The sequence below is a fragment of the Epinephelus fuscoguttatus genome, linkage group LG20 (assembly GCF_011397635.1).
Source record: "Epinephelus fuscoguttatus linkage group LG20, E.fuscoguttatus.final_Chr_v1".
Classification (NCBI taxonomy): Eukaryota; Metazoa; Chordata; class Actinopteri; order Perciformes; family Serranidae; genus Epinephelus; species Epinephelus fuscoguttatus.
The window spans coordinates 33,472,045-33,493,328 of NC_064771.1; the positions used below are offsets into that span (position 1 = coordinate 33,472,045).

General features: G+C 40.0%; 1 protein-coding gene across 1 annotated transcript; it reads right to left on the reverse strand.

Moving 5' to 3' along the window:
* Positions 1-32: 32 nt before the first annotated feature.
* Positions 33-18,280, reverse strand: osbpl7 (oxysterol binding protein-like 7). The gene is made up of 22 exons (XM_049563209.1): positions 18,152-18,280; positions 17,026-17,169; positions 16,884-16,937; positions 16,690-16,803; positions 16,453-16,605; positions 16,227-16,353; positions 13,653-13,771; positions 13,471-13,560; positions 13,233-13,256; positions 10,527-10,677; positions 10,233-10,339; positions 9,952-10,120; positions 7,888-8,034; positions 7,666-7,802; positions 6,899-7,036; positions 6,254-6,317; positions 6,026-6,104; positions 4,799-4,943; positions 4,556-4,706; positions 4,211-4,337; positions 3,972-4,094; positions 33-1,143 (listed from the first exon to the last, which is right to left on the reverse strand). The coding sequence occupies exons 1-22, from the start codon at positions 18,278-18,280 to the stop codon at positions 1,035-1,037; spliced, it is 2,601 nt and encodes an 866-aa protein (XP_049419166.1). The 3' UTR covers positions 33-1,034.
* Between the last annotated feature and the right edge of the window lie 3,004 nt (positions 18,281-21,284).

Sequence of the window (21,284 nt, forward strand, 5' to 3'; positions counted from 1 at the left end):
GCTTTCGTGGTAGTGTAGTTGGGGTAGCTAGCCACAGGAGCAGCCTCCTTCGTTGGTCGTTAGGTCAAGCAGCTGGATATGCCATCCAAAGACAGCAGCTAGCACACTCACAAATAAATTTAGCACCGGCATGATTGTTTGGTCTGCCATTTCACTAGCTATTTACCGTCGCTCTGACGTCAAACAGTGGAGACAGGTAATAAAATACTGCGGTTATCCTATCTACACACAACCACTGGCACTGGAATCTTCCAAAAACTTCACCCTGGACTCCAGTTTCAAAGAAAGTTTCGGGGGCCCAAAAGTGCAGTTGCGTGTGGCCAAACAGCCAACTCACATAGAATAATACACAGTTTCAGAAGTACCTTAGTGGTGCATATTCCCAAACAAATCTTCAGTAAATCAAATTACCACAAACCAACTGGCCCCCTCATGGGTCTGGGGCCCTGGGGCAGTTGCACCCTGACCGTAGCATTGACTTCAGTACGTTCCAACATTCAGTTGTTCTCATCATAAAATGCAGTAAACCGGTTGAGTAGGACATGATTTGATTGACTGTTTACATTTAACACACTAATATATACACTTTAAACCAGATTTCATTGTCATCTCAAGTCATTTTTTCATGTTAATGTCTGCAGAGTGTGCGTCACATGATCAGTCTTTTCTGCAGAAACAATTTTTCCATAGAAATTCCCAAAAATAGAAAGATATATGCGGTTATTTAAGTAGCCTAAAAAATGTTTTAAATGCATTAGAAAATCCATCTTGATGAGAAAGTCTTTCTTCACCTGCACTGGATGCTGAGTGACTTCACTGGTCTGAAGGGACGGCCAGGTAGGGAGGTGTCCCATGAGCCAGTCATGGGCGCTCAGAAGGAACGAGAAGAGATCAGCAGCACTCTCTCCACTCTGCACATTTCTTAGAGCGGTTCATACACGCTGCTCAAATATCAATTACTGATATTTTTCAATCTCTCTCTCTCTCTCTCTCTTGTGTTTTTTTGTCTGGCATTGCTCGTCGCTGTCGTCTCATCACCACATAGCTGTGTTCTCAATATTAGCAAAACCTGGATTCTCTCGGAGCTTCCAGTACGTTCCGTTGGTCAACCACACGTCCCGTCCACAGGAATCTTTGGCTTTCCTACAGAAGGAGACAAAGAAGAGGAAGAAAAATAATAATAGCAAAGAAACTCTGATATTGCTGGTTCATGTATTTGCACAGGAACATGGTGAGAAAACAGAACATTTTTAACGTGAATCTGTAAGAATGTAAATATACTGAGTAATATGGGCAGGTGCTTGCTGAGGCAGTATTCATTGATTAACAATTTCAGTAATTTCTTAAGCAATAATGGCAGAAAATTGATGGTTCCAGGTTCTCTACTGTGAGAATCTGCTGCTTTTCTTGGTCTTAAATTATTTCGATTTTAATATTGTTAGGTTTTGGACTGTTGGACAAAACTCCACATTGCATGAAGTCACAGGGATCAAGAACATTTTTCAAAGATTTCTACTGGTTCACACATTAAAACCTGGAGTGGCATCACTTTTCTTGGGCGGCTTTCAGATGCTTTTATTAAACCTTTATTTATTTATTTATTTATTTATTTAAACCTTTGAACCGCAAGCAAATCGATGTGATTTCTTTGAGAAACAAGGGGGTAAAAGGCAATGAGCAACTTGGTAAGAAATGTCCTACAAATTGCAAAAAAAAAAAAATTCTAGTTTTCTTGTTTGAATTTTGTCTTTTTATTAATTCATTGCCAATTTTTGGGTCATTTCTTCTGTCGTTGCTCCTTGCCTTCTTCCCACATTTTTGAATGAAATCAAGCCAATTTGCTCAGGTTTAAAAGGGTTAATTGAATAAATAATCTCTAGAATAATTGAGAATATAAATAATCCTACAATGCAGAACATGATTGTGGTCCACACCATATAGCAATAGGCTTCAGTCAATAAAGATATAAAAATAAAATTTCAGTTGAACAGAGATGCTTGCAATCTTTCAGCTACAAACAAAAAAAAAAAATTATTAAGAGTAGAGTTACAAGGTTCTTTTAAAATGAACAAATAAATAATCCAGGCTCAGATAAAAATCCAACCAAGTAATTGAAATAAAGTGTAAAGATATTCATGCAACCAAACATTTAAGAATTAGCATTTAGTATTATTAATACAGACAATAAAGCATGACTATTTTTGGTCTTTATTATGCTTTTGGACAATTAGCATTTTTAGTCAGATCAGCAGAAAAATGGAACTCAACTGTGATCCATATCGCTGTTTTTCAAGACTATATAATGAATATTTTGTATGTTGTTTAATATGTGTGAAAGTGCAAACTGTTTTGTTTTTGTTTTGCTTTTAATTATTCATTTTGTACTGTCTGTATTGAACTGCCTTTTAATATTTTTATGCCCAGAGACCACAGGTGCAAATTAGCTTCATAGCTAACTCTAGCTCACCAGCTATGATGTGCATGGCTCTTAAGGTAAACAAAACTAAGCTAAGCTAAGCTAAACTAAACTAAACTAAGCTAAGCTAAGCTAAATTAAACTAAGCTAAGCAAAACTAAACTAAACTAGGGCTGACTGGGCCGACTGGGCCATTTATGGACATTCGAAGCTTCGGAGCTCAGAACGAATTTAATTCGAAGCATTCAACGACGGGGGGGGGATTTAACAACAACAAAAAATATGGCAAAAACGTAGTTTCTTCCAACACTAGAATTAAGATAAAAATATTCACAAACGAAAAAAAAACAAATGGTCGATGATAAATAGTGTTTAACTTTTGATTGAACACTAAATTAAAACCCTCGGCGCACACTGCAGCACAATCAAACAGATGCGCAACTCAGAGCATCAGAAGTGTCTCTGACACCAGACTCAGAGCGGACCGGTGGAACTGGAAAAATGCATATTAGGCCTACTAGTTACTACTTACGTTTTTCAAGTGATTTCCCAAATTTGTCGTTGAGTTGTGATATGCCAATTGCTTTTGGCAAATCTGGCACTCTGCTTTCTGGGGGTTGTCGGGGCATATTTTAAAGTGCAACCACACATCTGATGACCTCTTGGACATGTCTGCCAGCTCTGAGTGCGTTCGTTGTCAGTATCGGACTGGTGGGGGTTAGTGTTGCGTTTAAGGCCTCCCCCCAAAAAACGGGAAAAAAGCGCCAAAGCTTCGATTTTTTTTCCACAATCGAATCCCGTGCCATCGAACGAAGCTTTGGAGCTTCGAAGCTTCGAATTTTTTGGGTCAGCCCTATACTAAACTAAACTAAGCTAAACTAAACTAAACTAAACTAAGCTAAGCTAAGCTAAGCTAAACTAAACTAAGCTAAGCTAAGCTAAACTAAGCTAAGCTACATTAAACTAAACTAAACTAAGTTAAGCTAAGCTAAACTAAACTAAATTAAGCTAAGCTACATTAAACTAAACTAAACTAAACTAAGCTAAGCTAAACTAAACTAAACTAAACTAAGCTAAACTAAACTAAGCTAAACTAAGCTAAGCTAAACTAAACTAAACTAAGCTAAGCTAAGCTAAGCTAAACTAAACTAAGCTAAACTAAACTAAACTAAACTAAGCTAAGCTACATTAAACTAAACTAAACTAAGCTAAGCTAAGCTAAACTAAGCTAAGCTACATTAAACTAAACTAAACTAAGTTAAGCTAAGCTAAACTAAACTAAATTAAGCTAAGCTACATTAAACTAAACTAAACTAAACTAAGCTAAGCTAAACTAAACTAAACAAAACAAAACTAAGCTAAGCTAAGCTAAGCTAAACTAAACTAAACGAAGCTAAACTAAGCTAAGCTAAGCTAAACTAAACTAAACTAAGCTAAGCTACATTAAACTAAACTAAACTAAACTAAGCTAAGCTAAACTAAGTGAAATTAAACAAAACAAAACAATTATTTCGTATCAAACAGATGTCACAGGACATAATTGTTTGTTGCTTACTTGAAAAAGCGTGGAACATGTTCTTCTCCTCTTTTGATGAGCTCTTTTCTTCGCTCCCTCTGAAACTCCTCTATGTCATCTTTCTTTTTGTCTGCTTCATCCACCTTTCCTTCCTCCAGCATCCTATTAAAGAAGGGAATAATTAAAGAGTAATTTAACCACAAGTCCACTTTCTTGGGTCATCAAATTCACTTCATTATATGTAGATATATAAAGGTTTCATTTCAAGCTCTGCTCACCTTTGGTCTGGGCGCAGGCGGCTGTCTGTAGGGGGCAGGAGAGGCAGCAGGTCTGGGGTGAGCTCATTCAGCTCCATGGCAAAAGTAGAGAAGCCATAGTACAGCTGGTAATCCTTTGGCTGGGGATCTGTGGGGTGACAGAAGCCTCTCAGGTGAGCTGCTGTGCAAACGTGATGTCTGGATTTACTCTGATTAGCAGTTTTGGAAACAGGGAGTGCTTGATCATTTCACGTCACGTCTATGTAAACCCTCAACCTCTACAGCAGAATCTCAGCAACACATGAAAACCTCAAGGACAAAGACGCGTGGTAAACACGTCCTAAGTCTTGTTTGCAATGGACTCACTTGGCTTCCAGACACATTGCGGCGTGGGCAGAGTGTCGCAGAAGATGCCTTCATGCCACAGACCTCCGAACCGGTGAATGACGCTCCCACTTTGGTCCAGCACCGTCCCCTGCACCTCATTCTTGTTCGTGTCTGAACCCCAGTAACGAGACTACAACAAAATACAGACTTCAGTCAGTCAAACCCTGAGAAACATCTTCAAACAGGAAAGGTCTGAGTGGTGCAGGAAGTCGTCTCACTCACCTTGACGAAGGTAATCTTGCAGGTGCAGACGTTACTTTTGAGGTTGCGAATGGTGACCTCTCCGTAGTGCTCCAGGTAGCGCTGCTGACTGAGCACGTTATGGATGCAGGTCACTACTTTGTTCCACTCGTAGTGGTCTCCATACCTGGACACAGCACAGACATTCAGTGATTCATCAGGCAAGAACACCAAAGTGAGTTCCTTAAATATGAATGTTTGCTTAATTTCTCTGTTTTATATAACTGTAAACTGAATATTTTCATCTATGGAATCATCTACACACTGACTATTTTAATATATTGGCTTTGTTTGCCTCCCCTGACAGTCCTCCTGTGTACTGAACCAGCCTTTTGACCAGTAAAGACTGTTATTTCACCTGAACTATCTCCAGAGTCGTGCGTTTGAGTCCACTCTCCCCTGGTTCATCAGTTGTTACAAACTCTAATGCTCCTGTAATGTCCATGCCAAATTAAATAAACTAAATTAAACTACCTTTTGGTTTTGAACCATTGGTTGGACAAAATGAGCAATCAAAAGAAGTCAAGTAGGGTTTGGGGGAATTATGACAAGCATTTTTCATCATTTTCTGACATTTTTTAGACAAAAAAGCTGATTAACAGACAAATCAATGAGGAAAAAGTGGCATTAATTAGACGCCTGGTAGCCCAATCAGATACATATTATGTGACTGCAAAGTCCCTTGTTCATTTCCAACCAGGGACATTTGTTGCACATCATACCCCACTCTGTCTTCCAGGTGTCTTCTGTCTCTCTTTTCAATTTTAAGTGTCAAATGAATGCAAAAATGTCAACGAAATACTCAATAAAAGAAAATTATCATAAATTTTAGGCAGAATTCAGTTAAATTTTCCGATTTTTAACACAATTTGGGTGAATTTTCTTTTAAGTAGCACAATATAAACATGACAACCTTCATTATGCATTAGTTAATTCATTGTTACGTATACATGGTCTAATGCTGTGGCACAAGCACAAGAAAAATATATATATATATTTTTTTAGGTTTGTCCTCACTGTTTCATTTTAAAACTGCAATATCCATGCAAAGTGTTTCATGTCTCATTGATCCCAACCAGTGGAGAGAACCCTCACTGTTTCACATCGAATATGATGTTCACCTACATCTAATGGCTCGTGTTTTGCCTCATTTAACAAAGGCATCGCAGTAAATTTGCAAACACAGATCACCAGGTGTGAACCGTTTACCTTGGGAGAGTGACATTCACCATTCCTGTCGGCAGAATCTCCAGTGACTTCCCCCAGAATTTATTTTTCCATCGCTGGTCTGCTCAGGAATATAAACAAAGACGTGTTGTTGAGACTTTACACGTGATCAGTTTTTCAAATGTATTTGAGGATAAAAATACATTTGATTAACGCCACTAACTGAAACATGAAAAAGAATCAAGTCTGGTAAAAGAAGAGGAGTCTCACCTTGCCAGAAGGAGAAGTTGTCTGAGTCCGCATGGCAGGCAGAGATGGGGGGATGATGGGAAACCTAGTGACGTACGGAGATAAGTGTTGACTTGGAGACACAAACTCTTGCTGGCTTTCAATTGCCATTTTTGCTATTCATCTTTATCAAAGAGACGTGACACATTATATTGTGCCTCTAGCACTGGAATACCCTAATGCAAGACAGCTAATGTTTTTGGCTGCACCAATATTTCATTGTCAGTATCTTTCTGCCATGCCATTTTCAAGATTCATTTCTTTGTCGAGGACTGGCATTTAATCACTTTTCACCTGACTGCTGTCACGTCAAATTAAATGATTTGTGTTCATTTTTGATAACATGATTAGTAAGTGTGATTTATTAAAGCAATAAATCACTACGTGTTGATTTGTGCAGCTCTGTGTGTGTGTGTGTGTGTGTGTGTGAGCTGCTCAGTTACAGAAATGGTTGATTCATCTTGATTTTTTTAAATCATGGGAGCTAAACAGGAATTCCCCATTGTCTCCTTTTCAGTCTTAGAAGAAGGCCAGTTTACATTACTGGTCCCCTGTATTAGCCACTCAGAGATCTTAAAGATATTCCAGAACAGGATATCATCTAATAAACAGCCTGTCCTGAGATACCTGCTCGCTGATGAGGCGAAAGCCCCGGTCCTCTCTGATGCACTCGTAGGTCTCCCCCAGCACCGGGTTAAAGGGCTTGTAGCGGTTTCTGAACGTCGCGGTAGAGTAACCAGAGATGGCAAAGGCAGCAATGTAAATCTGTAAGACAGGAAATAACATGAATCATTTTTCTAATCTGTATTTCATCGTTTAGATTGGCGCAGGCCAGCCTGGTCGCCAGAGAAAAAAATTCTGGCATTGTACGTCTCTGCAAACCATGAATACGCCACATTTGTATGTTTCAACATTTCTTAAGTGAGCTGACTTTGTCATCAGGAGGTGCAGGGGATGGTGGATGGCGTGGCTACAAGGCGACACGCCTGCCAAGCTGCAGACCTCTGTTCAAGCCCAACAAACAAGAAAACAGGTTGTGTTTTGGTGAGTCATTGAAATGTTTCCAACAGCTTTTTAGGCACCAAATGTGGGTCTCTTGTAGCAACCTGTTGCTGCATTTTTTGCTGGGATAGCACCACAATGTGCGGTTGTTTTTTAAAGAGACATTGCTGCTTTTCCAGCGGGTATTTTGCCCCAAAGTCTGGGTATTTTAAACCAAAACATGAAGTTATACCAGGTATATCTAGGTATACAGGAAACATCTGAGGTGTCATTATATTTTTAGGAAACGCTGTCAACAGGTGCAGATTCATCAGGGTGTCTACAACAACTCTAACTCACATTACTGTGTCAACATTGTTTCCCATCTATCTCATAGAGTATAATAGTCCTACCATCCTCTGGTAGGGGTCTGCTGTGTTGTTGGCAGTATCCAGCAGCTCACTGTACTCCAGCTCTTCACACAGTCTCTGCAGCAGGTTAACAGGCTCATTGAGAGGAGCAGGCATGGACACTCGAGCCAAGTCTTTACCTGAGAGCAAGAGAAAACATGCATGAGCTATGTGTCAGAAATAATGTCTGTATAATTGTAGTGTGTTGTGACTTAAATGTCTTGCCTATGTTATTGTAGAGGATGGCCATGAGGCCCACGTGGCTGTTGTCAGGACAGTGAGCAGGCAGCTTAGTTCGCCGGCCGGTGCTCTTGGGAACGACACTGTTAGGAGACTTGGAGATGCTAGCACGGTACTTCCTGGTGGCCGATACTGTGATGTTGGGGAAAGGAAATAATGTCAGTCATAGCAAAAGGGCAATCGGCTATTTCTATTCAGGTAATAACAAGAACCATGTTAGCTTGTTAGCATGCTGATATTTGCTAATTAGCAAACATTTTTGATCTGATAATGGTGGTAAAGGGACAATTAAGGGATCACTAAAGCTATTACAATTCATCCCCTGAGGAACATGAATGTCTGAACCAAATTTGATGGCAATTTATCCAATACTTGTTGCAATATTTCACTAAAAATTACACTTTGACACACTGGGAGTGGTCTTAATGCCCAAAAAGTGTTGCTTTATGAAGTTTAAAGTTTCCAAAAAAAAAAAAAACTGTCTGAAGCCGCGAAACATATTTGACCTTCCTAATACAGTTAACATAGCCTTTTAGGGCCAAATTTTGTCGATCAGCATTACTAACAAATCTAAATGAGCATTCATTAATATTTTTTAGCACAAGGTGGCTCCTCTGCAGTGGGCTATTTTCGATTATTTTGTACTTTAGCTTTGCAACTTTGACGATGAAAGCAAACAAATTTGTCCACACACCATATAATTCTCAATTCTTCCCTGAGACTATTCCCTTTTTAGATTTGGAATCCACAGCTAGCCTAGCTAGGGAGAGTCAAGACTAGCGTAGCCATCACTAGTGATGATTTTAGAGGAAAGGTGCCAGGCCACAGACGTATGACACACATTTTAGTTAACGAAATGTTAAACATTTTTTTTAATCGATGTATAGGCTACACATTTCACAGTTGAAGAATGTAAGAATCACAAGCTCGGTCTCACTCTGAAGTTGGGCAGTGACTTGTGGTGTCAGAGACTAACTAAAAAGATGTCCATTAATGTTGGCATGATCCGCAGCCAGTTGCTGTTATAGGCTAAGATTCTAAAACCAAACCCTGTTCTTTTTTCCGAAACTCAACCAAGTGTGTTTGTTGTTGAAGGAAAAAAAAAGTCAGTTTGCGATGCTGTACAGACGTAGTGCATTTATTTGTGAAAGAGACTGTATGTAAACAATACATTTCCTGTGAAAACAGAAGTGTATTTTGCGTGTCTTGATACGGTGTCCCAGAACGTCAACAACCAACACACCCAGGGGATCTTGCACGTCATATGTGGACGTGGAAAGTCCATGACAAAACATCAATATGTGACGAGGTCAGAGTGAGAATGTGTTGGAATCACTTGAGGCCTACAAAAATAATTGAAAATTTAAAAGCTTGTTTAAAAAAATAACGGTTATTCATTTCCATATAATTTTCTGTCAAAGCCACGGGCAGCCACTGAAGAGGAGCTAAAGAGCCACAGGTTGCCTACCCCTGGTGTAGGTACAAAAAACACTTGGCTACGGTATGAAAAAATCATGTTATTGCTTCAAATAAGCAGTGCAACAATCACGGCTGGAGAAGCCACTATGTCTTGCAAAAAAACACCCAGTTTTGGCGCCACTGTTACTGCAGGAAATGCCACGATATCTCACTAAAAAACGTTCAGTTTTGGTGCCACATTCGTAGCTGAAAATGACGTCAACGTCTCGCTAAAAAACACCTGCATTCATTGTTTGTAGGTCTCAAACAGTGGCCTCCACCTTCCAATGACAAAGTAAGCTCATATACAAGTAATCAGAACTACATCACTTTTAAAAACATTTATATGATATGTATGAAGTGTACAAATGCACTGTATAATGAAGAAATATACAAAGCCAGCTTTTTTTTCTGCCGACTGGGCTAATTGAGAACAGCTCTCACAGTAAATAGCTCTTTGTGACCTTTCGTTTTCCTTTCGGTTAGCATACTGATGCCACTGGTAGTCTGAGCCGATGAAACTAATTAAAATGACATATTTTACTGAGTGCCTATAAACCCTACATGCACTGCAAAGGTACATGTACCCACCATGTCCTTCCTCTGGCTCAGAGTTGGTGGTGCTTCCATCACTAAGTCCTGATTCATCAGACACCTCAGAAGAACTGCCACAAAGGATGTCATCGCTGGCATCAAAATACTCCGCAGCCGAGTCTGCTACTGAGGGAGGCCCGTGGGATGAGCGCCTCACCACTGCAGGCTGTCGACGGAGGAAGAGAAAGAGAAAGAGGAACAAAGAAAGCCAGCCATCAAGAACCCACATGGGAATATGTGCCAGAGGATACAGATGATAGGTGCAGCACGAGTCTTACCTCAGCTAATGTGTTAGACTGGTGGATGTTGTTACTTTCCCAGACTTCCTGCATTTTCTGCCTCTCCTGGGACAGAGTTTCATGTACTGTCTTCAGGGAGGCAAGCACTGAAAACAAATGAAAAGTTTCAGAGGAAGTTTGGATGCATATTCATTTCAGACTTATGTTGATATGGAAGTTTATATCTCTGTGGACCCTCTGATCTTGTCTTGGATTTTGCTCACCCACCTACGATTCTACCTTGTGAGAATCCTCTCCACCTGTGTGTATCATGCATGTGTCTGTTTTCCTCACCTCTTAGCGACATGGCGCAGATGTCCTGCTGGATTTTCTTGCCCTCAGGCGACGTGACAGTAGGAGGGGACAGCTGGGAGTAGACGTATTCAGGGATAGAGGGGACTGATGTACCCAGGTGAGGTGAGCTGTTCAGGTGACTGGAGGACAGCTATGAAGGGGAACAGAGGAGAACGGAAGATGGCTGATTCATTGGCTCATTTATTGATCCCCCTTGTCATCAGAGTCATCTTGGGTTTACGGGGGCAACAGGCGCAGTACCTTCATGGAGCCCTGTTGTCACCATCAGCTGAGAAATACTCACAAACTTCTGCTTTTTACACTTCTATTTTTGTACAGACAAACAATCATGTCAGGGATGCACCATAACATCGGTACATCATTGGTATCAGCTGATATTAGCTTTAAAATGAACTATCAGAATCAGCCAACATACTTTTTCTTATTTTGCATAATGAATGAATACTACATGTCTCCATCTGCTGGTGGGCCGTCACGGTAAGAGCATGCATGCATAATATGATGTTAATTCCACAACAAAAGAGACTTGATGATCACGAAAATCAGATAAGGAAAAAAGTGGCTATATGGGTATCAGTATCGGTTATCGGTCAAATAAGTTGTTACACATCAGCATAAAACATATTGACAAAAAATCCAATATCATGCATCCCTAAATCATGTTATGACATGTTAAAGTGGAAACAAACAACTTTTCAAACTCCATCAGCACCATTGTCATCGTTTCGCCCTGTTTAGGGAGTTAGCGCTGCTTCTAGCCGCTAGCTTAACCACCTCCACGTTGAGAACCTCGTCCAGATGACTCAAACACTCTGAATTTCACATCAAGCCCCATTAAAGCAAAAAACCTGGCTGGTCCCACTTTGATTAGTGAGCTTTAGAGGGACTGGTTGGCAGATTTTGCTGCATCTGAACAGAAGCAGGCTAAATGTTTCCCTCTGTTTCCAGTCTTTATGCTAAGCTAAGCTAACTAGCTTCTGGCAGTAGCTTCATATTAACCGTACAAACATGAGAGTTGCAGTCCTCTCATCTAACTCTTGACAATAGAGGGAAGAAGTTAATTTCCAAAAATGACAATAAAAAGTATGGTACATTTTGTATTGACAGGAAAAGTTGCACAGCGTACAGTGACGGACATCTGTCATTACTTTCACATTAAAAATAGGATTTGTCAAACACAGGTGTAACTAATTTCATTGTACCATAACAATCTTGTTTTAGTGTTGTTGCAGTGTGTTGTGTTATTTTTGTGCCCAGTTAAATTGAACTGATCAAAATAGAACAGATAAATTATGAATATTAATTAGTTGCACCTGTGATTTCCTGTAAAATCAATGCTGCACAGTACAAATAGATCAATATCGTAATGGTTTTCTAATTAGGGACTTATTAACACTTGGAAGATCAAGGTAACTACTTTATGCTAAGGCTCAAACCTGGACCTCTGGTGCCACAGCTCTGCAGGTTTTCTGTCCTCCTAGCTAGTTAAAGGGACAGTCCACCCAATAATCATACATATATATTTTCCCTCTTACCTGTGGTGCTGTTTATCAGTCTAGATTGTTTTGGTGTGAGTTGCAAAGTGTTGGAGATATCAGCCATAGAGATGTCTGTCTTCTCTCACATATAATGGAACTAGATGGCGTTCGGCAAGGTCTGTAACTTGTTGTGAGCAGTTTCATGTAGGAGCTGTTTTCTTTCTAGTGAACTATGTTGCAAGCTGGAAATATTCAACATTATAAACTTAATGAAAATGTCCTGGATAAGACATTCTTATCATCCTTTCTGTCACTTGGTTGAACATTTTGTTCACTATTCTGCCTTAGTGTGAGCGATAAACGTCATGAAGGGGCACCTTTTTTCCTTCTTCTTCTTCTTCTTCTTCTTCCTCTTTCTGGGGAACATGTTTGCTGTGTTACTATGTGAAACCTGAGCTGCTCTGGGCAAACTGCCACTACAAAAAAATATATGTATACACAGTACTGGGGAGAATAAAGTTGAGAGAGTCCTCTCGACTTAAGAGTGCAACATCTACACCCACCAACTGTATGACAATACAGGAGGAAGTGTGCATCTACTGCTAGCTCACCTAGCACCACTGAGCTAGCTATTGTTACAGCTTAGCTGAGGAGGATGCCATTAATGTTGGCATCTGGCGCTGTCATGAGCATGAGTATGAGCCTCTCATCTATGAGTAGATGCACACTTCCTTCTGCATGGAGATACAGTTGGCAGGTGTAGTTCAGTAGAGAGAAATTTCATGTATTCTTGATTTTGGGGTGAACTGTCCCTTTAACCTTTTTTTTTTTTTTTTTTTAATTTGAGGCATTTTGTGTTTAAATCAGATCCCTGTTGTCCGGTAAGAAAGAAAACTATCAGAGCTGTGGGACTCCTAAACTACTGATCTAGCATCTAAACAATAGGCAGGTTTACATCACTCTGTACTTTACTCACAATACAATCAAACATTTTAAATATTACTATGCTTTGTTTTGTGGGAAAAACAAGACACCTGATATATAAAATAATGTAAATATTCAGTGTATTTAAAACACATTTACCATTTTAACCTGAAAAAAAATCTTTTTAATGTCATTATTTATGCAGTCACAATTCATTTTCAGGAAATGGAGAACACAGAATAATCTTTATGAATCAAGATTTCTCCCCCCATTGCCAACTCACCGATTTAGTAATCCCACGAATAGGCTTTGGATTAAAGAAAGGCCCCAAAATGTTACAGAAGGGTCGGGATGTAAATAACTTAAACCCAATATGTTCTCAAACAAATTACCTTTAATCAGTCAATTACTATTTTAAATCAACTGAAACATTACTGTTAAATTATCTTGAATCATCTCACAAAAGAATGTAAAGCAATAAAACAAATACTAATGGAGAGTAAGTTACAGACCATTCTTACCATTCCCAGGGCCTCCACTCTGGATAATGTGCGAGAGTGGCCCCACATCTTCCCCGACCTCGACTTCTTCGGCTTCTCAAGCGACAGATTCTGGATCACAAGATAGAATATTATCATAAATAATTTTATTCTCCTGTGACGCTGCCCTGAAAGGAGCTGCTCCAAACTGCACACCAGTCTACCTGTATGCTGATGATGCGCTTCAGGTCTCCGTTAGTGAAAGCCTGGCCGGCCTCCAGCAGCTGCAGCCTCTGGATTAAGCGGTTTAGCTCAGAAATGTCCACACAGCAACGGTTCAGCTCTGAAAGAAAACAACAACAATTTATTTATTTATTTATTTATTTATTTATTTATTGAGCTTCTGTGAATAATTAATCACATAGGATTTGTGTGGTCATGATCACATTTTACGCTGAAGAAGATTTTACAGAAACAGCTGGAACACAGTTTGTTTACACATTTAGACCCCATGAATCTTTGCAGTTTAAATGGTGAGAATTATCTAATAGTAAGAAAGTAATCATTTCTCTTTGATTAGGGTAGATGGAGACAAATCCAACATTTATTATGTTTTAGGCTGATGGAAAACCATGCTGTCAGTCAGTGTAACTGCCCTGAAAATGCAGTTATCCAGAGAAGACAAAGTAAAATGTCATGAATAGAAACAAACAGCACATTTTCAGTAACTGTTTTGTCTTAAAGGAGCTCTATTCGATATTTACAGCAAATCTGTGATTCAGAAGTTGTCTGCACACGGCTCTCAACATGGCGGTGGCTGAGCTGGCAGCTGATGGTGCTAACAGCACAAATAGGGCTAACATCAGTAACTGTGCCGACAGAGCTAACTGTGAGAGGAGCTAGAGGATGGGTGCTATGCTTTCACAACAACTCCGTCCCAGTATTAGTGGTAACCACCATATGAGTGCAGTGCAGAGAGGCAGTGATTAGCTAGCCAGTGGAACACACACATGCACGAACATTAACACATGGCCGGACTGTCTACCACACTGCTTCTCAAACTATAGTAGATGGCGGAATAAAAAAATTAAATATATAGATTTAAATATATATAATGCTATCAAAATACCATATAATTTCAAAGGAAAACACTTAAACTTTAGCCCTTTTTAAATAGGAATTGCACAAATTTGCAGGAAATGCCACCTACCTACTTTTGTTCATACAGAATGTGCCTTTTTCGGGGCAATGGGGGGCGTGAGCAAGTAATAAAACGTGTAGCTCAGCATGTGACATAAACAGTGACGTGGGAGGGAAGCCGCGGCTGGTCAGTCCTTCGGTGATTCTCTCATAAGTCGGCCCGTTCTTCACCGTCCCCGTCATCTGACGGTTAATGGCCTCTTCGTTTGTGAGGACAAGGAGGGCGCGCAATTCCTTGTCTCCCCAGTTGCTCATCTTTACAGTCTCTGTCAGGTTTGTGTTTCCTTGCTGCTAGCTGCTCGCTAATTCTGTTTCCTGTTTATCCACCGCCAGTGGGTCGCACGTGCGGCATCATCAACAGCTCCTCCCACAAGTCATCAACAGCCCCTCCTGTTGTGGAAGGCCGCCTTGGTCTGTTTAAACCAAAAACGTTCCGGCAATATGTCTAAGCTACGAGGGGGAAAATTGGGCTCCTTGGATCAACTTGCCAATCCGGCTCTGTGTGTCTAAACGCTCGCAGCTTGCCGGCAAAACAGCCCAACGTTCGCGGAAAATCTGGCAGTGTAAAAGGGGCTTGAGTGTAGGTGCTAGCGGCCACTTAGGCAGTGAAATCTCCATAGTGCCTGACAAGGTAAGATTTTTCTTGAAGTCCATGTTAAGGCTTTCTTGAATTAAAATCAGTTGCACAGCACTTTATCTCCTTATCTTGGTCTTATACTTAAGGAATCCCTTAAAGCTAATTAAACCATTGCACAAAAGACTTTAGGTATCACAAGTTTAAGAACAAGCAAACAAATTGTAATCATGGAAACTGTAGAAAATTACCACTGTAGAATTTTTCAATGCAGTAAATGCCTTAACATTTTTACTTAACTAAGGAAACCTTATCAGGGGATTCTGTGCAACACCCTTAAGTAAGTCCCTCAGTTTAGGAAAAATTGTGTCTTACGTGTCATTACTTAAGGAGAAAACTTAAGGTGTTGTGTGCAACTGGCTCCTGGTCCTTGCAGTGTGTGAGTTTTGGGGAGGAGTGCTAGTTCCCATGTTACCCCTTTGTTCAGCCTGGCTTTAGCTGACAGTCTGATATTTTCTGAGGCAACATGTGGTGTAAATTGTTTGAGAATCGTTCGTCTACCACGATAACAAACTGTGAAGTTCAGATTACAGCACACACAGAGGTAGAGTGACTTCACTCTCTGCTCAGGATGCCATTACTCCCTTAAATCTTTATTTAACAAATAGTTGTTTGCTTCTATATAAATGTTCTCAATGTCACATAGAGCTCAGTTAAGAGCACCTACAGATTTAACATTGCTTTCCTAAAACACTGTCAGACTCAAAAGTATCGCAATCAATGCAGCAGAACCAGAGATATCGTCTTTTTTATTCCACACATTCATCTCCCTTGTCCTGGCGGCTACATTACCCACAATGCAACTCACGTGAAACCCCTTGAGTGCATTTATCAGCCACACTGCTCCCTCTGGAGCCACAAAAGCCTTTATCGCTCCTCTTTCAGGAACTCTTCCATAGATTATCCAGGCTTTATTCAAAATGTGTTTCTATATGATACAATATATAATATTTATGACTCATACCTTGGACACAGGTGTCTGGGTCGTGACTTTGCTGCAGCCAGGCCGACACTTTGCTGTTCACAGCCGTGTTATCTGACGGCAGCACGACTGCTGGAGCTCCTGCTGAATCCACCATGCCTGCAGAGCTCTGGTAACATGAATACAGAGGGAAGAGGATACGAGAGTTAGTCTGAGTCATCTGTAAAGATTGTTGTGTTTCATTTGACTCTGTTAATTTGATAGTCACCAGATCTCCATTTCTCTGCTCATGTCCGGCCGCAGTGCCTTGGGACAAAGTCTGGAGGAGGCTGCTGTGAACGTGAGCTGCCTCGTTCTTCTTGTACTGGCGGTGGGCTTGTAGTTTGGTCACCCAAATGTAGAAGAGTTCATGGCTCTTGGCCTTGCAGAGACAAGAAGAGTCATATATGTGTCTTTTTAATCTAAAGACACACTGTTGATTTGTGTGATAAATAACTATGTTTACCTTCATGTGATAGAGAATGTCTCCTGCATCCAAGTCAATCCGATTTGACTTCTTGTTAATCGACATGACTGCGAAGCTCAGATCTAGAGAGCCCTGGACTCGTCCTCTGGAGACCTTTAGTGGAAAAATGCACATATAAGTGTTTAAATCTACAGCAGTAAAATATCGTGTTAGAAAATATAAAGTTCACTTACATCGTGTTGACTTTTGGAGTAACGCAAGTTCCCTGCTTCCAACACAAAGTATCGCTGAAAAAAAGAGATCAATAATCTTTTAATAAACTTTATAAAGTCAAGACGTTGAAATAAAAAACAACAGAGTGGACAGATTTCTCACCTTGTGCCAACCTTTCAGAGGCCACTTCCTCCTCTTGAGGAGATATCCTTCACAGATACCTGGGGTGGTCATATCCTGAGGGTTGTCACCTCCTGCGTGCATTTCTGCCTGAGGGTCGTCAATCACTTCCCAGTCTTTGATGATCTATGGACAGTGTGAATGGGAAAAATCCTTTTAAGGAACACTTCACCCACAAAATGATTGTACTTTGTACATCAGTAAGGGGCTAATACATACTTACAAAACAATGCTGGGAAGAATCTGCTCTGCACTCAGAATTTAAGGTAGACAGGTTTAGATACTGTGCTAGTCATGGTCACTTAGCAACCTCGGACACAACCTGCCTCTGCACCCTTGAAAGTTGACACAGAATAACACCCAGCTACTGGCCTCACGTCTACCAGGCGGTTATATATGCAGCATGTGAACGGCCCCTTACTCACCCTGCGTTACCTCAAATTTGTGAAGAAAACTCTCACAACTCTCAATTTCTCACATGCCTCCATGGTGAACGAAGAATCCAAAAAACGTAGAAAATTCTTGATGAGTTGAAGTAAAAGGGGTCAGCGTTTTTTTTTTTTTGGTTTTTTTTTTTAAAAAAGCAAGAAACAAACTTTTCAGCGTAACACATGGTGAGTAGTTGATATGCAAATTACCAGTTTGTGGGTGAGGTATTCCTTTAAGTTTAAGGTTACTTGGCTACCAATATGTTGTTATTTTTAGTAACTGTACTGACCTCTAAGAAAAGCACAGCCGCAAACACAGCAGACTGTGTAAAGTGAGTCCTAATCTATTCTCTATTATACATACAGTACTATGGTGAATTAAAACTGTCAGTGTTAATTATGAAAAACATCTGGCTCTCTGATCTCAGTGGTTTTATACTAAATAATGTCTTTAATTTAGAATAAAACAGAACATGTCAGATGTTGTTTTGGGCCTCAAATGAAGGAAGGACGTCGTATACTGTTTTTACAACAGTTTTGTTCTGGCAGCCTGTAGTGCTGTTATCTGATATATAAACATTAACTGATACGAATCTGAGTTCTGACCGGTGTCAGACCTTACAGGAAGAAAAACAATGCACATACATGTAATCCCCTTGTTCAGGTGAATGGTGACTCACCTGTCTGGAGTGGCGAGATGACAGAGTGCTGCTGCTCCTAGAGTGGGACGGTTTCCACGTTGGTGAAGACTTCTCCAGGCCGCTTGTCAGCGATTGGCTGCGATTGAGTGAAGATCCGTATGAATCCATTCCAGAGCGCTGACCTTAGATTCCCTTTCCCACTGTGATTGGCTGGTTGTTGAGAGAGATCCTCTGCAATCTGCCACAAGCCCCCTGTAATGTCAGGATGAGAGGGGTTAGCCATCATTGTTTTATTTTATGTTATGTTATTTTAAATATTACGCACATTAAACATGGCTTAATAGAGGCAATTTCAAACACAAGTACACAAATCAGCTTCACTATAACTTGCGGCATTCATTTTCCCCACAAATACAACACACTAACATTACTAGCGCCAGCCTATGGCATTTTACATTGTATAAATTAGCCTAGTGGCTAGGGAACTTTTCCTCTACTCATATGAAGCCAGGGACAACAGCAACGTTTAACAAAGGTAACGTTACAAAACTCTGTGTCATTACAACTCACAAGGTTCACTGACAAAACAACTGACTTATACTAAACACGTTTTCCAAACAAATACAACATGCTAACGTTATTAGCACAAGCCTATGGCATTTTACATTGTATAAATTAGCCTAGCAGCTAGGGAACTTTTTCTCTACTCATATGAAGCCAGGGACAACAGCAACATGAAACAAAGGTAACGTTACAAAATTCAGCTCAATTACAACTCACAAGGTTCACTGACAAAACAACTGTCTTATAGTAAACACGTTTTCCAAACAAATACAACATGCTAACGTTATTAGCACGAGCATATGGCGCTTTACATTGTATAACTTAGCCTAGCAGCTAGCTTGATATGAAGCCAGGATAAATCACACACAAGACTTAAAATGCTATTTTTGTGGAGGTTAGGTTTATTGTCTTCACAATTTATTGTTTATCTGTGAAATTAAAGTAAATAAAAGCTTTGTTTTCAGGTAAATATTTCATACATATGAACATTAGGAGCAGTTTCTAATATAGTGTATCATAAATTGAACTACCAAGCTGTGTGTGACGTGATTAAAATTAGCTCCACCTCGACCATCTACCACATTAAAGTACTGCTTAAATACATCAATGATAATGACCCAATGACACTGACAGGGGCCACTCTGCATAAAATCAACTTCAGCATTTAATACTTTAAGTACACTTTGTCTTGTACTTAAGTAAAATTTTGAATGCAGAGTTTTACTTCTTAAAGAGTATTTTTATAGTGTTGTATTGCTACTTTAACATATGTTAATGACGTGAATAGTACCTCCAATTTTGCTTGTTTTGACCGGCCAACAGCTCAAAATCCAAAGATATCCCGGTTAATGTCAATTTGAACACCTATGATCGCAGCGGATCCAATTCTGTCTGCTGATGGCGACCATGTGATATGATCGAAAGCTCCAGAATAGCTACTAAATAGACCTGTTGTAGTGAGATTGTTTTCTCAACAAAGACATTCAGTTTACAGTATTATACAACAGAGCAAAGCAGAAAATCATCACATTTGAGGAGCTGGAATCTTTTTCTGATGTATGTATGACTTTGGATGATTGATCCATTCAATCATTAGTCATCAAATCAATAAATCATCATATCTTAAACATCATGGCCTAAGTAGAATACAGTGCGCATGAACTGGTGCAGTGTAAAGATTCTTGAACATCTTACTTTTGTCAAATGTTGTAGGCCTACATATTAAGTTTGATGCCGTTGTTTACAATGAGCTCTATAATGACCCATGAGGGCGAGACAGCTCCACGAGCAAGAAAGCAAAGTGAAAGTGTTAAACAGGCTCAGGAGACGAGATGGGACTCTGAGTAATCCAGTTACCTAACAGAGCTACCTGAGCGCACTTCGTACATCCCGGATCTTCATCTAGATCACACTGGATCTCAAAGTCACCCACGCTGAGCACAAAACTGAGTGCCAAATTCAGACAACAGACTTTTCAGACGGTATAACTCTAAATAAATACAGCTAAATTATAGTTTGTCTCCAGATCCTCTTGCATGAGCAACTGAAGTTTAAAAACCAGAATTATCTCTGTAATAAAATGAGACTATAGACACAATTGTCAAGCGTTTTCTTTGTAACGTGTTTGAGGTAAAAAGAGGAGCAGGTTGTGAAGATGTAGAGTCATTCTTGTGGTTACTGTGTCACAGAATAATCTGTTAATCTTAGAGCTTCTAAATGTGGGTGGGGCGCTTCAAAAAGATATAGATGTCCCATGACATGCTCCAAACTACATTAAATACTACTATATGATTTTAAAGGTTATAACTAAATTTGAGATCATATTTTGTGGTGCTGCAGTGCAACATATTGGCATTCTTGTTATTTCGAGTAGGAGGATTTGTTCAGCATTAAATATTTGTGATTTAAATACCACACATATTTTTTTATGCCATAATGATTGATTGATTGATTTAGGCTCTTGTTCTGCTGCATGATTTTGCCCACGCTGGTGTATCAGCCACTGAACAGTATGTGACGCCACGGCCAATACCACCTGCGAGGAGAGGATTACCAACCTCTGCTTAATTGGTTTTTCAGGGGATGTTTTTAGCCACTCGGACATGGAGGAGCACGAGGCAGAGAGCACTGACACAACATGAGAAGTGCAAAGATGATGACCACAATCACAGCTCGACAACAGGGAGAAAAAATAGCATCAAGTACTTTGAAACTACTGACTGAGACGAATCTGAAATGATAGTAGCAATATGCGGTTTTCAAAAACAAGTTTACAGACATAAAAAGGGGATAAACTGAAGATTTTAGGCTTTTTTATGAGTATTTGCAACATTTTCTGGTGTGCATTTAGTTTGCAAAGCTACCTGTATTCACTCAAGTAGTGAAGTTACTGTATGGTTTGTATTTGTGACGTCAGCCTGCAGAGAATAATCACACTGCAGGCTTAAAGACAGTGAGAATATAGGCCATCTCAGTGGATCCAAAATGAATGGGACGTTACACCCAAACTGATATCCCTCTAAATCTGGGCAGAAGTGGCCCGGCCGGCTGTTACGTAAGGGCAGGAGAGGATGAGAGTAACTGACCTCAGTGATGACAGCATGTGGTG

What these genes read in the sequence shown, in the direction of transcription:
- osbpl7 (XM_049563209.1), bottom strand. Translation starts at nt 18,280, where the DNA reads ATGGATTCATACGGATCTTCACTCAATCGCAGCCAATCGCTGACAAGC. An exon ending in AGCAGAGAAATGGAGATCTG is followed by an intron (nt 16,354 to 16,452) that starts GTGACTATCAAA and finishes TCATGTTACCAG; the next exon opens with AGCTCTGCAGGCATGGTGGA. An exon ending in CATCCTCTACAATAACATAG is followed by an intron (nt 7,803 to 7,887) that starts GCAAGACATTTA and finishes TCTTGCTCTCAG; the next exon opens with GTAAAGACTTGGCTCGAGTG.